The sequence below is a fragment of the Vespa velutina genome, chromosome 7 (genome assembly GCF_912470025.1).
Source record: "Vespa velutina chromosome 7, iVesVel2.1, whole genome shotgun sequence".
In the NCBI taxonomy this organism is placed as follows: domain Eukaryota; kingdom Metazoa; phylum Arthropoda; class Insecta; order Hymenoptera; family Vespidae; genus Vespa; species Vespa velutina.
This window is the reverse complement of record NC_062194.1, coordinates 8899162-8915895: the sequence shown is the minus strand read 5'-3', so window position 1 is coordinate 8915895 and position 16734 is coordinate 8899162. Positions and strand designations below refer to the sequence as shown.

The following is a 16734-nucleotide window of genomic DNA, read 5'->3' as shown; positions in this document are numbered from 1 at the left end:
ACTCGAATTTCAAAGTTATCTTTGTGTCTTCCGTTCTACATGAATATGATCGTGGTTTCCAATTTCATCTAAAAATAAAAAATAAAAAATAAAAAATAGGAAGAAAAAAGAAGAAATAAATAAAAAATATGTATATATAGTCTATATATATGTCTATATATATATATAGACGTTATTAATACGGTATAAATAGAAATTTTGTATAAATAAATAAATTAATAAATTCTATAGAAATGCATTTTCGTTAAACATTGCGAATGATTCGTTATAATTTATTAACGATATAAGATAGAAAATACAGACGATGTATACGTTAACACGAATTAATGTATATTTTTTTTTTGTTACAGATGTCCAGTAATGGTACCAATTGTAAATCTTACAATCGTTACAGTCATCTACCCAACAAAAACGACATATTAAGGTCATGATGAGCCGAATGCGAAATTTAATTCGTTGATTTTAGTTGAAAATAATTATTGTAGAGCTCAAATTTCTTTTTTTTTCTTTTTCTAGTCGTAGTGCTTTACTATCTAGTCAATATAACATATGATAGATAATTCGTACGTCAAAATGAACAAAAAGAAAAGAGAAAAAAGAAAAAAGAAAAAAGAAAAAAGAAAAATAGAAAACTAAGATAAAAAAGAACCACCTCATTTGATTTGCGTTTCTCAAGAGGAATGCAGACGCTAGAATCAAAGAACGAAAAAAATTGTGACTGTTCATAGGAAAGCATTTTGAAAAAAGCCTATATCAGTATTATTGTTAACTTGTGCGATTATCGATTATTTAAGAGTGAGAGTGAGATAGAGTGTATGAAAAAATTAAAGAGAGAAAGAGAGAGAAATAGAAAGAATGTATGAAAGTTATATATATATATATATATATATATATATATATATATATATATATATATATATATATATATATAGAGAGAGAGAGAGAGAGAGAGAGAGAGAGAAAGAAAGAGAAAGAGTTACCTTATTTTTCGTTTCTAGATGTATAGTAAGAGGCTATAGCGAAGCAATTAAATATCCCAAATCATTAAAAAAATGCATAACAATGACGTGAATATAAGGGTAAATGGTAAAAAAAGATATTTAATATACACATACACATAGATACACAAATACACACACATACACATAGATACACATAAATACACATACACATAGATACATACACACATATATACACACATACACGACATATACATATATATATGGGATGTTTCATTTTAAATTCATTGTTACAAACAAATGTTTCAAATAAAAGTTTTTACGTTTCGAAGGGAAAATGTAATATATATTACAATTTCATCCTAGAAGGAGCTATTGTCAAAATATGAAAATCATTACGATCGTTTTAAATAGAAATTGATATTTTAAGATTAACAAAAGTTGTAGAGAATATCAATAGGAATCCAACGAACATCTATATTGTACCTTTTTATCGACATATCATTGAGTTATTGCACTTTGAATCTTAACGTACTGCGTTGCATTTTAATGTAATTATTGCGTGCAATCGCAATAATGCGATCAATTTTCCTGTTAACATTTCTTTGATAACCACTAATTAATTTTTAATTTGCTTTTTTTTATTTTATTTATTTTTTTCATATATTTTTGAAGTTATGATCATTAGTATCTTTCAGAAGTCATAAATAACATTATTGCAATTAAAGTTTCTTAGACTTCATAACTCGATAAAATATCGATGATAAGTTAAGTACCTATATTGTAAATGCTCATTAAATTTGTACTGATAATCTATGATTTTTGTTTGGCTGAAATATTGACTTCCATTCTAAAAAATTATGACTTCTTTATGTTGACAATAGCGCTCTCTATAAAATAGTTGCAATAAATTTTTTCCTCAAAATACTAGTAACTTTTATATGAAAAATTTGTTTATTAAATCAATAGAAATGGAGATATTTGGGCATATCGTTTAAAATGAGACACCCTATATAGCACTAGATAGGAATATATTTTTCTCTGAATGTTATAAAGTAGATATATCTACATCTATATTTGTGTACCTCATAAAAGTGATACTTTTCCTTTTAATACCATACTTTGGTCATCTGCAATGTTAAAGCTCGCACAATATTTGTATATCTAATTTAGTCCTAAACGTACCACTATTAGCAAGAATTTATCTTATACTAGTATTCATATACTTCAAAAAAATCTGAACTATATACCTCCCTATATAATTTCTTAGAATAGCAAATGCGAGTCGAAGTTGAAGGAAACTATTACCAAAAATATCAAACTAATGAGATGGGATGGAACAGAATAAGTGTGATACTACTTTATATTTCTTATGCAGCTGATGTACCTGAAATGCACGAATTTCTTTCCTCTGTACTTTTCTAAAAACAATCGCTATTCCTTCTATAAAGTGAGATGTTTTTGGTGAATGCTTCTAGTAAGCTCGATCAGCAGATTTCCTAGGCTGGAAGAGGAACAAGCTTTGTATTTTAATTCTTAATCCTAGTCCTAAACATAATCTAATATAGTCCTACATACTTTATGATTAAGGCACAAATATGAAAGAAAAAAGTCTTTATTAGGCTAATGAATCTATCAGTAAGATAGTTGAAATATGTCTTACAATATTCTATGACTACAAAGTATGTAGATTAAAGAAAGTATCTCCTAACAATAAAATGCACCATTATCATATGCTTGGTGATCAAAGTATGGTAAACAAATCAAATAATGCAGAAGATTTGAACATATTTTTTTTCATTCTTTCAAGATTAAAATGTAATAGATTCTTTAATTGAAATTTTCTAATTACAAAGAAATATTTTTATATCAACTAATTTTTTCTAGATTTGGTAATGTTTAAATATATTTTGAAACATGTTTTATAATTTTTTGTAATGTTACTTATTAATTATACTTTTATTTAATGTTTCATATTCAAATAATTATTATATGTATTAATGACATCCTGTTATCCAACAGAAGTTATAAAATAACTGGAGTCATAATATCTAAACAAATTTAGTAAAATATACTGTCATATTTCTGTATATTATTAAATGTTAATGAACTTAGTTTTTCTGATCTATACTAAAACATAATTTCAAAACATCCCATGTCATTCAAAACTGATTCTTTGTTTACCTGTTAATATTTCTTTAGAAATTTATCTAATAGATCAAGATTACTTTTTAATTATATAATATCTTATATGAAAATTTAATTGTTAGCTATAAAGAATTCAAAATAATTTATGCAAAAATATGTTCTAATAGATTGTATTTTGGGCGAAATGATTGACTGGTTGCTACGATGAAAAAATTATAAAAGTGTATATAACGCAAAGAATAATTATGACGATTAGTAAAATGATTATTATGTATGTACACATATCGATGTACTATATAAATATATGTCTACGTACAATTGAATGAAGAACATATCAATAAATATAATTCATTATATCCATCCCCCATTTTTATTGCGTTGATATTTCATTAATAATATATACTGTCTATTATTGGAAGTCTTAAAACTTACCAAATATACTTGCAAATTTATCAGTTTTTTTCTACTTATTTTGTTGCGACTGCCGTTTTGTCTATCTCACGATTGTCTCCAATTTCATCAGTTTAAAATTTTTGCCAGAGTTTATCTAGAAGCCCTTGTATCTTTGGAAGAAAATACTTTTGATTCACTATATTTTATAGCATTCAAAAGTATTCAAGTTCAATCTTGTCTTGTTATTGATTGAAAATTTCCCGCCACACGCCAGATATTTATAGAGGGATACAATACAGTGTTGCAACCTTCAGAAAAAAAAATAAGAGTGTTGTTATTGTGACTTATTGTGATTCGTGCAGTGTATTTTCATCTGTTTTTTATTAACCTTACAACATTTGTAAGTGTTTTCTTTGTTTTTATTTTCCTTTAATATTCGTAACATAATCTACTAAATAGAAATAGTAATTGTATGTATTATTGTACAAATTTGCAATTCTAATGAAAGACAAAAGTTATTGTAGTGTACTGTTACTTTCATTCTTTTTTTTGTATAAATCTTATCTATTTTATGATTTGTATTACTATTTATTTTTAATATCTTTCATTGATAGATATATCATTAATTTGTCTAATATTAATAATGTATTTAAGATTTCAAGTTCCTTGTTAAAGGTTAAATTATGACAGTTTATAATTATAGGTTATATATGATGTGTAAATATCATGAAATTATTTAAAAAGTAAAAAAATGTGAAGTTAAAAAAAGTGATAGTATATTTATTTAAAGGAGATATTGATAATGTTCGTTCATCATCTAAGATAGAAACACAATTGGAAACATTTGTAAACATCTATTCCTTTTAAACGTTTTAACATTTATATACAGGCTACATAAAGAAGTTGCATATATTCTTTATTCAATATAATAATATAATTGCATGAATAAAATAACAATAATTTGAAGGAAGTTAGAGAATAGATCTATGGATATTGGATATTGGATATCAGAAAAGACAATAGAAAGAGTGATTGATTACTCAATCGATGCTTAATAATAAATAATATAGAATAATATAAAATAAATACTTTTTATGAAACTGCAAAGATAGTTTTTAAATAGAAATAATATCAATTAGTTTATCGACTTTACAATTTCTTCGTAGAAGCAAATAACTGATTTTATTGGTATCTTAAATCAACTTATTCACTCCATGGAAAGAAGTCCTGTTTTTGTTTTGCTGGATCATTGTCATGAAGATCATAATTATTAGGAATGATCACAAATTCTTCATTTATACTTCTTTTACCACCCCAAGGGTTAAAACCTTGTTTTCTAGACTTTTTATTAATAAGTTTTTCTTTTGATAATTGATCGGTGGAATTAATGTTTTTATCAATGACATTTTCGAAATTTTCTGATTCATTATTTAAAGGTAACAGAAATTCCTTATTATCATTTCTTTTTCCTCCCCAACTATTAAAACCTATTCGTGATCTAGTTTTCATTTGCGCAACACGTTTTTCATTTCCATCCAAGATTATATCTTCCATTGCATCGTCTGTAACATTTGGATGAGTAAGCTACTGGATGATGTATTAGGTGGACAGGAAAGTAATGTCGTTTCTGCGCATGTCGATATTTGATTGTGGTTAAAAATAAAAACTTGTTAAAAATTTATTCGTTTGAATTTAATTCGTTTGATTTAAGAAAGCGATATTACTTTCCGGTCCACCTAATATTTGATATTGAAATTATAATAAAGCAACATATATTATAGAAGGTATACCTTTTGGTAAATAAAATTCTATCTCTTCGTCAGGAATATTATTGATGTTCTTGTTTATGTCAATTTCTGTATTATCATTTCGCTTGCCTCCCCAACTATAAAATGGTGTTCTTCTTCCAAAGTTAGACAATCTTTTGGCATATTCGACAAAGTTCTTGTGAGCGTTCTTGTCAGAAAACGATTTGCTGCCCCTCATAATTAAGAAATTTGCTTTGTCATCCAAATATCCGTGAGCTCGTTTACCACCCCAGCTGTTAAACGGCATGCGAGTTGATCGTTGATTCTTTGATCTGAAAGAACTAATTCGTTTGCCATCCCACCGACTGAAGAAGGGATTTCTCGTTTCTTCAGAAAAATCCAACTCGCTCGATCGTAAGCTCTGGTTGAAATTATAAATACGATAATATCATAGAAAATTATCTGTTTTATTAAAATATCATATGAAATATATTAAATATAAATATGTCTTACTCGTTTATTTGTTGGTAAGTATAACCATGAGACTGCAGGCAAAATCTTGCTATTTTTCAAAACATACAACATGTTTGATCCCTCGACGAACCGTTTATTTATACTTTTTTGGAGATCATATTCTATAAAATTGCAATATTTTTATTAAATGATTGGCAAATGAATAGAATTAATTAATTTATATACAAAGTGTCCTAGAATAAGTAAGAAATATTTTAGAGCTCACTTCAATATATATAAACAATAAAAAAAAGTTCATATAAACATATGTCTTATTTGATTTTGTTTTGAAATAATAGTAAATATTATATAAATAATTATAATATAATTTTATATAAATATAAAAAAGATTTTCAAAATGTTAACTTTTTATAAGAAATTTGAAATTATTTTTTTGTGTTTGAAGACAAGCATGCAAACATTTTATTAATGATTATCTTACCATCCCCATATGTTTCGATGTTACTCGGATTTGTTGGAAACTTCGTTTATTTATTTCACGAAAAGACACTACGTCCAATTAATAAAATAATTATTATGATATATAATTCTTTATAACTCGAAAACAAAGTTAAATAGATCATATATTTATATGTACTTTTTTTTAATTATTTTGATATACCTATACCACTTAAAAATTTTTTTTTATTTCCCACTTATTCTAGAATAAGTATATTTCAATTACCTTTTCTCTCATCGAGATTCATCCCAAATAATCCGACCGAATTAACATCCTTATTAGTATCTCCGAATTTTTGTTGCATCGAGTTCATGGTTTCGGCATCTGAACTTCCGATAATCGCACGAGCGATAATGATTGAAAGTAATAGCCACATATCTAATTATAAGATTCAAGAAAATGTTATTGTTTTATTATATTTCAATAAATTAAAATTTAAACATAATGATTTTGATTTTGATTTTGGTTTTGCGTCATTATCAATTTGTATTATTTTTTCGAACAAACAAACAAAAAATAAAATTAACTCTATCCAATTAATATACGCATCACATATTATTCATAAAAATTAATTTACTTGTTGTTAGAAAATCAAATGTATTTCGAAAATTAATTATTTTTCTTATGCAATAATATTTTCCGATAATTTACTTGACTCGAGTAGCAATTAATGTTTCTTTTTATTTTTTTGTTACATATTTTGTTCGACATTTTTATAAGATATAATATGAATAAAAAAAAATTAATAAATATTAAAATAGATTAATATTAGTAGGGAACGAGTTAAACGTGCGCCGACGCGTCACCGTTATTCCGAGAGACTTCGATGAAAGCACTAAAGTGATTTCTCGTATAAAAAATTCTTTAACAATTCAATAATTTATTAAGCTATCGAGTAACGAAGAGCAATTTCTTTTTGAATTCTTAATTCCGACTTGTTTATTGCGTGAAGTGAAATTTGAAAAAGTAATCTATTATTCTATATCTCTATATTATTTTATATCTCTGCCCTTACAAATACCATCCCTATGGCTCTTATATTTCGCATACAATTAGCAGATTGTTCTTTTGAGCGAAATTAAGAAAAGAAGAAAATATAAAGGGAAAAGTAAAAGCGCTTACAAGATTTAAGCTGACGAATACACACGCCATTCATATAATATTAAAAATTATATCTACTATTTCTTTCTTCTTTCATTCAACAAGCATTTTTTAATCTTTTTTTATTTTTTGTTTGTTTGTTACACCATATTAGGAATTTCTTTTATTATTTGCAGTATTTTTGTGTTAAATGAAAATATTCTATTTCTCTTTCCTTCTTTCTCTCCTTTTCTGTTTATATCTAGCGAATAAGAATCATTTTGTCTAATCATTTTGATTTCTAATTTTCTTTTAATATCCCTAAGATAATGTTCGTCCCGACCGATTTTGAATTTTTTATCAACTAAGCTCAAATAAAATATATTCACAAATATAGACTTTTATATAGATGAAATAAAAACGAAAAAGCGCGTGTGGATACCCGGTATGCATGTTTTATCAATCATATTCGATCACCCCTAGTAAAGATTTTACGTGATATAAATAAGATATATACGTATGTACATATATAATGGATATGGTCGATTAGTGTTTACAAAATAATGTTTCAGAATGATTAAATTCTGTTCGATTTAAAAATTTTTTAAAAACGTTATTCAAATTTATAATTTAACTGTATTTTAATGAAAAAATATAATCGATAATTCGTTCATTGTTCCCAATATTTTTCTTCTTTCCTATCTTATTATCTTTTTTGTTTTTTTTTCTTTGTCATACATTCCATAGGAAGATACAGGACAGTTGTTTGCTAATTTCGTTTTCTTTTTTTATCGCGCTGTAGAACATTTTTATGATGTGCATTAATCGATCGAGAGACGATGAGAGGAAGGCAGAGGGATAGAAAGCGCATAGTACAGTTTTGTGTCGAGAAGGTCGCGCGAAAATTTCGTTAGTACATGCTTTCAAAAGCCGTCACGGAGTTTCACATTCGTTTTTATAAATCGTTCATATTTGCTTTTCAATGTATGAATACCTTAACGATAATTGTAAGAATAACGCGTTAATATATCATTGTTATGTTAATTTTAATATCGAATGAAAGAAAATAATGGATCTATTAAAAAAGTTTTCTCATATAGAAATACAATAGAAAAATTTCATTTACATTGAAGTTAAATATTTTCATTATATTAAACATTTTTAATAATTTTATTTATAAAAGGATCGATCATATGCATCGTAATAAATTATTCAAAATAAAAAAAGAAGATTAATATTGAACGATAACTTACCTAACTTTAACTTCGTCAAATTTTTTACAAAAATTTCACACGAAATAGATGCACTTTCTTTTTTTTTCTATTATTACGTCGTACACAAATACGTATGTATGTATGTGTAAGTATTTATATATATATAAAAAAAATGTCGGTGTGTAAAGTATGTTAAAATACGATAATTAATGAAAGAAATCCTTTTTACTACTTTTATTTACGAAAGCTATAGACTGGTGTGGTATAAGTTGTCTAGTGGCAACTCGGGATGCGCGTCGCTCGTCTTATATGCTACAGGCAACCTTCCAATTGCGCAAAATCGTCCTCTCTTTGTCTCACACGCTCGATCACGCTTTTAACCTCCCACCTTCCTATCCTTTACTCTTATTTCGTCCTTTCCTATCCATTCACTTGATCCTCGTTTTATCCTTGTCTTATCCATTTATTTTAATTTTAATTTTTATATTTATATGTATTTTTATTTTCATTTTTATTTTTAGTTTTATCTTCATTTTTATTTTTATTTTTACTTTTATTTTTATTCATAATCTTAAAGCGGATCATTTACACCTGTAAATAGTTTGGACGAGTTTTCTCGTTTTCTTATTATCTTCCTCTTTGGTTTTTTTCTTCTTGTTTTCTATTTTTTCTTTTTTTTTCTTTCTGTTCCCAGCATTAACGTCACTGATACGACGCAGGAAAAAGAACGGAAAAGAAGCAAAACAGAAGCTTTTTTTTTGTGTAGGTGTATAAAAATTTGTTCTCCCCATCGCGTGTTACTTAATGATTCTTTTCCACGGTTTTCTTCGCGATGACGTATCCTCTGTATTGGTTCGTTCAATCGTTCACCGGCTCGTAGGATATTACTACAGGCTCGTACTTATTGCAAGATTTATATGGCCAGGATGGTTTTTACGATTTTATTTCAAAACTCAAAGACGTGTTATATGTTTTCACGAAAATAACATATGAAAAATTTACAAAGAAACAGTTTTCTCTTTCTCTCTTTTTTCTGGCTTTTCTTAGAAGAAAAAACAACGTATCAAAGTCAAAATATCCAATAATTTTTATTGATTTAATTTGACTTTTTAAGATTTTGAAACACGCACAAAATTTTAATAACAATATTAAATTACGTGCAAAAGAGGTTTAAGATGAGATTAAAAAAGATTTAAAAGAAAGAAGAACTTATGTATTCAAATCACCTTCGATCCTTATTTTCCAATTTTTAAATCTTAATGATATACGAATAATTCGAAATGACTTTTTTTATGATTATCTTTTACAATATCTCAAAAGGACTTGGAAATTAATTGTGAAAAAAAAAAGACAGGGTAGCATATGGTTATGCGATACTTAGATATATGCTTCTTCCACATTGAAAGATCACCATGTTCGTCTCGGTCATAAATTTTTGTCGAGTTAAGTTCATGACTTAAATTTCTTGTAAAAATATGGCCGATGTCTTCGTCTCCTGATGACAAAATTTTTATCTTTTTATTTATTTTTTGTATAAAACAAATTTTATAGAAAAAATAATTTTAATTTTTAAAATTAAACATAAGCAGAAAAAAAAGAAAAGAGAGAGAGAGAGAGAAAGAAATAAAGGGAGGGAAATATTTTTCGTTTACGTCATCAATCGAAACATAACATAAGTACGCATAACAAAGATAATTCTAATTTCTTTCTTAACAGTAAGTACTTATTTATTCTTATTTTTACAATCTTTTCGTGACACCCGTGCATACTTTACTATCATAGTGTTCACACATTTGTCAGAAGTGTCATCGAAATTATCGTATTTTTTATAAAAAAAATTTTATAAAAAAAATTATTTCTAGTCGAAAAATTTAAAAGTTAATTAGAAAAATGCTGTTATAATATATACTCACACACATATACTAATATTATAAAAATTTTTTTTCATAAGTAAAACAAATTATATATATATATATATATATATATATATATATATATTCTTAAAAATATTTAAAAAATATTTCAAGATAACGATTATTTTTATCATCGAATTTAAACGTTCGTTAATAGAATTAGTAATCATGGTACGGTGGACAAGGATGACAGGATAAGATTAATTCCACTCAATTGTTTTTGTACATGCGAATGCTTCTTCGTGACACTCTTTAGATGTTAAAATTCAATGGCGATGCGTATTAACGGATGAAACGTATATGTGCGTAAATTTAAATGTACTTGAAAAAAAAAAAAGAAAAAAGCAGAAAAAAAAGAAAAGAGAGAGAGAGAGAAAGAAAGAAAGGGAGGGAACTATTTTTCGTTTACGTCATCAGTCGAAACATATTATAAGTACGCATGACAAAGATAATTCTAATTTCTTTCTTAGCAGTAAGTACTTATTTATTCTTATTTTTACAATCTTTTCGTGACAGCCGTGTATACTTTACTACTATAGTGTTCACACATTTGTCAGAAGTGTCATCAAAATTATCGTATGTTCTTGCTTTCATTGCTTTAATATCTTCCAAAAAAAAAAAAAAGATAAAGATAAAATTGATGCGGTCCAAGATAGAATCTTCTTAATGTTTAATGTTTTTATCCTCAATGTTTTTAATGTTATAAGATAAACGACCTTTCGAAGAGAGTTCACTGCGTTAATCCACGTTGGATTTAAGTCGATCTTCTTCTAAAGAATTACTCGAATAAATTCTCTTACCCTTAACGACGTAAAACTGATAGTATTTTCTGAGCAATTCATCAAGGATGTTTCTACGATCTCTATTAGTCATCAACATATCATTTTCCATGATAAATTTCATAATATCATTACATTGTTCTTTAGTGCATGTTCTAGAATCGATCAATCGTTGAATAATTTGTTTAGCAGTCTCGAGAGAATCGAACGATTCATCATAATCTATCGGTACGATTCTGGATTTACGTTGATCTATACTCTTTGATTTCTTTTTGTTTTTGGAAATGACGAATGGTTCCTCGAATATGTCATAAATGTCCGAACGTTTGTCCTTTTGTTCGGAATCAGAAATGGCCCTTTCAAGATTCTTCATCAAACGTATCTTTTTGGAATCATCAATATGACAGGCTAAATTTTCGCAAGAATTTCTTTTCGTTCGTAAACGGTATTGTTCTTTGGACAAGGTCACGTTGTTCATCCCATTTAGAAAAGAACTTGTATTTTTATTAATCATAGTCATGTAATACGTAGGTCCGTTGATTACTGAACGTTTTTTTATTTTCTCAAGTAATTTCGTTTCTAATGTCTCCTTTTTTAAATTTTCGTCTAATGTTGAATATTCGCGATTCTGCACATGAAGTTTCTTTCCTCGTGTTAAAACAAATGGTTCTTCTGTTCTCTCAAAATTACGTATCAACTCTTCCAATTGACGAGTACCCAATTCAATAGCCTTCCTTCTCTCTTCCTTTCTTTTCGATTCGTTTCTCTTGATCTTGGTATCCTCAATGAACTCTTCGTTCGATTTTTCGAGAAACTTCTCGCGATTATTTTCATTCGCTTTAGAAAAATCTTGTTCTTCGATTTTCGGCCTGAAGATTTTTTTTCCACGCGTCACGAAAAAAGAGTCCTTCTCGTTATTGAAATAATATGGTAGATGCTCTTCATAATCGAGTTCGATTTCGACCCATCTTGGTTCGTCAACGTAGAATGGCTGTGGAATCGACCATTTTTCGATTTGCCTACGATACTTCCGAGTGTTACATTTTCGTGCCGATCTGTTGCATTCTGACGAAAGATCCAATAATATCTTCAAACTCGGACACTTTGATCTTTGTAGAATAGATTTAGCCATGTTTGGATACTTTTTCATCAAATCGGTTTCCCTGAAATCGAAAAATTATTCCAGATTATCGACTTTATGATTTAATTGTTCTTTGCAATAGACATTCAGGAACTTCTCTTTCTCTTTTTTTTCTTTTTATAAATTTAATAATTTATATAATTTAGTTGTCAAGAAAAATTACGAATCACTTTGACGGTTAGATGATTATTTGACAACGATCCTTTACCCAATTACGGCTATTGAAGGTTGTTCCAAATCGAAGCTTTTACGATCTTCTTTGTTCTCATCTTCAATCAAATCTCGATTAACATTGTTCCCAAGGTCTCGATCGATTTCTTTGCCAACCACCGATTGTTTTTCCGCATCATCGAGAGATATTCCACGGAGATATTTGATCTTATAAAAAAAAAAAAAGAAAAAAAAAAGTAAAAAAAAATGAAAGGAAAAGAAAGAAAAAAACAATACCAAATATTAAAAGGGCTCATTGCTATTATTCCTTTTTTTTTACAAGATAAAATTAATTGACAAAATTGTTTTTTCTTTTACTAACCTCTAGTCCGTTGGTTGTCACCGTAGATAGTAACAATATTATCACAACGACCATAGCTTTTTCCATATCTGAAAACGATCATTTTTTTTTTTTTTAAATCCATTGAATGCGATTTCGTCAAATAGCACAATAAAAAATCGAACTTCGTTTTTTCTCTCACTATTTTTCACTCTCTCTCTCTCTTTTCCTCTAATTTTAGATACGCACACATCGTTCTTGGCTGGTAATGCGTCGTGAGAACTACAACGTGTTTGCGGTTAAGAGACAAAGCGCAAACAAGTTTAGTGGCACAGGTGTTTTTCATTCAGGTTTCTACGCAATAATAGAGTGAAAAGACAAATTTTCTTTTTTTTTTTTTTTTTTTTTGTTTTTTTCTCTACCCCTCCCCCATAACTTCGAATAGTTAACGAAAGCTTGATGATTTCGCGTCGGCATTAAAATCTGAAAAAGATGACGACTTCGAATATAGTATTATATACTTGTTTTTTATTTATCCTGTAATTTCTAAATAAGTTCAAAGTAGCCTGATAACGTCATCAGGGCGTTTCTCGCGATATATTACTCGATGTACTACTAGTCATTCTTGTTGATAAAGTAAAGAGAATCTTGTAGACTAAGTGATACATATTGGCGATAAGTCAGACTCGGTTTAAGTGGAACGACTTCGTGCTCGATCAGCCACGTAAGTGAAATGAGTCAAGCTTCGATCGAGCGAGACTATCTCTCTCACTCTTATTCTTTCTTTTTTTCGTACCTGTTGCTCCTGAATTTTTTTCTAGATTTCTTTCTATCCTCTTCTTTTTCCTTCTTCTGCTTCTTTTTTTGTTTTGTCCGATATGGTTACCGCGATACGACTAGAACACGTTGGCTTCCTCGAAGAGAATGCCAAGACCGGCATTATTTCAACCGTATTTATGCTCTCTCCATTTTTTCTTTTTACCTTGGTTCGTCGATGACGGACGTCGCGGTTCGAAGATTTGGCGGATTGCATTGGGAATTCTTTTCTATTTCGCAGCGAAACCCACGTCAATCTTCTGGTCAGCAAGTGCAAACATTCGTCGTGCGTTGTTCGGTCCAACGGCCAAGGATCGACTCCTTTATGTTTAGATTTGTCGTAAGGGAAATACGTGTTTCTATACAGGGTGATTCAATCAATGATTATTTTATTATTGTCTGCTTATATTGCTTGTTTCCTTCGATAAAGTTAAAGGGGATTCATTGTAATCTGTATATAAAAAAAATTTATCATAAAAAAATTACGTCAATGGTATCGTTGATGAAATTTTATCGCGGTATATCGTTCTTTATTTCTAAAAATTAATAAGAAAAAGAAATTCTGTTGAAAGATTTTTGTTTTAATTTAATATTGAATGAAAATTTATTTATATTTCACAATGATTGCAAATAAAATCATGATGATTTCGATAAATCGATCACATCCAACGCATTTGATTCCATGTCTTAATCACCTTCTTGGAGTGAAATTTCATCGATGAAAGATTTAAAGGGTTAAGACGGAAAAAATATCTAGATTTTGTAGAAAAGAAAAGAAAAGAAAAAAGATATATTTCTAAAATAAAAAGTCATATTATTGTCGATGCAAATGTTTGACTCATCTTGTATACCTGCTATATGCATCGTACGATTATATAAAAGTATGTATTCTTATATATCTTAAATAATTTATATAAAAAAAAAAAAAGAATATATGCAATAGTTATTGAAAATGAGAAGAAAAAAAATTTGTAAAGTTTTACTGAAACACCCTATATACATCTGTGATATGTACACCCGTTTGTCATTTTTCTCACTCTCGGGATATTATTGGTAACTTTACTGACAGAAAGTATAGAAATTTTGATTATTGAAATAAAACTTCTTTAACGCATTAACACAGTTATGAAACGATCGTCGGAATTATAATAAACACTGTTGTCATGATAAAAACAAAAAAAAAATGGAAAAATTTAAAAACAACAAAAAAATACAAAAACAAATAAAAAAAAATTGTGACGAAGCTGATGATATAAAAACAAGTGTTCTTTAATATAAATTGCCAATAGCTTTTTTATCTTTCTTTGATTTGTATTTAGCTTATTGTTCTTTCTCATTCATCCTCTCTTTCTTTTTTCTTTTTATTTTCTCTTTTTCTTCTTCTTATTTTTCTCTCCTTTTTTTTGTATTATTTTCTTCGTTTTTAGTAAGTAATACGATTATAAAGAGAAAATTCAACAAAGTGCTACGGTGTAAACTCGTTACCTTTTTCCTGAATTATTATCGATCTTTTCGACTAAATGTTTTATCACTGACATTTTTATATTCTCCGACAGTTCTTCATTTTTTTTTTGCTTTCCTTTTCTATCTAATTTTTATATTCTTTGACAGTTTTTCTTTTTTTGTTCTTCTTTTCTATGTAACGTGAACAAACATGTCCGAACAAATTTCAAAGATTATTTATATTAACATAAATAAATATACTTAGGATATTAGTGATTAAAAATCCTAATATGGTATGGATCGTTTAATTCGAATCGTTCGGATTATTCGAGAAATATTCTTGATCCGTTTCGTTCACGGCTATTAACTGGATTTAACTTCGTACGAAACATTTGGCTGGAATGATGAAAAACAGAATTATTTTCACCTATAATTCGAAATAATCTAGAACACACATAATTTAACTCGACGTTTTAACTCATTTGAAATTAAATATTATCTTTAATGTTTAATTTCGAGCGTAAAAATTTTAAAACGTAATTTCAAAAATAAAAATGTTATGTTTCTTTTTTATTTTCTTTTTGTTTCAGTTATCGAAACGAGTTGAATGAGATCATTCTAATTAATTAAATCAAAATGGTAAGATTTTTAAAATATGCTTTTACGATAAATGCGACAAAAATAGATAAATTAATTCGTTGCTAATAATTATTGATTTGCAGAAATTTCGATTTTTGGGCGATGGGGATTGTCCCGATTGGTTATTAGCTGAAATTAATACGCTCTCGAGAATGGTTCGTTGAATTGTTTAAACAGAACATTAACAAACTTTTATTTTTTAATAATATAATACTTGATTTTGTTATAGACATCCATTAAAATGAAAACGTTGGGGCAAATCGTTATGAAGTCTTTGACAGAAGGAGAATTAGACGTAAGTAGGATATATTATAATAAAAACATTACTTTTTGTTATTTAATTTTAATTAACCACATGTTTTAACCAAATTATAATTTAACATTAAACATTTACTTTTCTCTCTTTTCGATTACAGGAGGAGAAAGTAAAAAAGATCACACAGGATGCAAAACTTGGTAAGTTGCGTTTTGTTTTTTATTGTGATTTAAAATATTGAAAATTATTAAAAAAAAAAAAATTAAGAACAATCATTTACTATCGAGTAATAAATAAGCATGTTGTTAACCTCTGAAATAAGAAGTGAGCATTGCAGAAAGAAACCAATAAAGTGTTTCGTTTGTTTTCTACACAGATTTAAGCGATGCGAAAGCTATGATTGCTGCATTGGAATTGATCTTCACCTCATCAGCTCGTTACGGCGTGTCTGCAGCTGATCTGAGCAGCGAATTGCAACAATTGGGACTTCCAAGGGAACACAGTACAGCTGTTGCAAGAATTCATACAGATTATTGTCCACAACTGATGGCTACCCTCTCGTCTCAGTCTTTAAGAGGTAAGATTTTTTTGTTTTTTTTTTCTCTAAATAAACTAAACAAAGAAATAATATGCGATGCGTATTTAAGTGGCCAATCCGAATAAAAAATTAATAAACAATATGGAAATAATAATAACGTTGGAACTTATTTCCAGTGAATCGTCTTTCGTCCATCAAAGTTGT

The 16734-nt window shown here is 27.9% G+C and overlaps 4 protein-coding genes across 11 annotated transcripts in view; 2 read left to right on the top strand and 2 right to left on the bottom strand.

The window, feature by feature from the left end:
* Positions 1 to 3439, top strand: part of LOC124950572 (tachykinins) — a 44855-nt gene extending 41416 nt beyond the window's left edge. For all 4 annotated transcript variants that reach the window (XM_047497468.1, XM_047497467.1, XM_047497466.1 and 1 more), the window contains one exon: positions 351 to 3439. In XM_047497468.1, the coding sequence (XP_047353424.1) occupies positions 351 to 361 (11 nt within the window). In that variant the 3' untranslated portion in view covers positions 362 to 3439. The remainder of the gene's footprint in view (positions 1 to 350) is intronic.
* A 350-nt stretch (positions 3440 to 3789) lies between these two features.
* LOC124950574 (COMM domain-containing protein 4) overlaps positions 3790 to 16734 on the top strand; it is a 13527-nt gene continuing 582 nt past the window's right edge. Inside the window, exons 1-8 of one of the 2 annotated variants that reach the window (XM_047497472.1) lie at positions 3823 to 3900; positions 9210 to 9277; positions 15688 to 15736; positions 15820 to 15891; positions 15966 to 16031; positions 16153 to 16192; positions 16369 to 16569; positions 16707 to 16734. The exon at positions 16707 to 16734 is cut by the window's right edge and continues 119 nt beyond it. In XM_047497472.1, the coding sequence (XP_047353428.1) occupies positions 15734 to 15736; positions 15820 to 15891; positions 15966 to 16031; positions 16153 to 16192; positions 16369 to 16569; positions 16707 to 16734 (410 nt within the window). In that variant the 5' untranslated portion in view covers positions 3823 to 3900; positions 9210 to 9277; positions 15688 to 15733. Of the gene's footprint in view, positions 3901 to 9209; positions 9278 to 15687; positions 15737 to 15819; positions 15892 to 15965; positions 16032 to 16152; positions 16193 to 16368; positions 16570 to 16706 lie in introns of both variants that reach the window. The other variant, XM_047497471.1, reaches the window with a different exon arrangement.
* On the bottom strand, positions 4283 to 8809 carry LOC124950573. The gene is made up of 5 exons (XM_047497470.1): positions 8555 to 8809; positions 6447 to 6599; positions 5762 to 5883; positions 5291 to 5669; positions 4283 to 5062 (listed from the first exon to the last, which is right to left on the bottom strand). Exons 2-5 carry the CDS (start codon positions 6595 to 6597, stop codon positions 4704 to 4706), a joined length of 1011 nt encoding a protein of 336 aa, XP_047353426.1. The 5' UTR covers positions 6598 to 6599; positions 8555 to 8809; the 3' UTR covers positions 4283 to 4703.
* LOC124950571 overlaps positions 10562 to 16734 on the bottom strand; it is a 6467-nt gene continuing 294 nt past the window's right edge. Inside the window, exons 1-5 of one of the 4 annotated variants that reach the window (XM_047497462.1) lie at positions 16689 to 16734; positions 13041 to 16604; positions 12881 to 12948; positions 12557 to 12726; positions 10562 to 12370 (exon numbers count right to left, since the gene is read on the bottom strand). The exon at positions 16689 to 16734 is cut by the window's right edge and continues 294 nt beyond it. In XM_047497462.1, the coding sequence (XP_047353418.1) occupies positions 11167 to 12370; positions 12557 to 12726; positions 12881 to 12946 (1440 nt within the window). In that variant the 5' untranslated portion in view covers positions 12947 to 12948; positions 13041 to 16604; positions 16689 to 16734 and the 3' untranslated portion in view covers positions 10562 to 11166. Of the gene's footprint in view, positions 12371 to 12556; positions 12727 to 12880; positions 16605 to 16688 lie in introns of all 4 variants that reach the window. The other 3 variants (XM_047497463.1, XM_047497461.1, XM_047497464.1) reach the window with 3 other exon arrangements.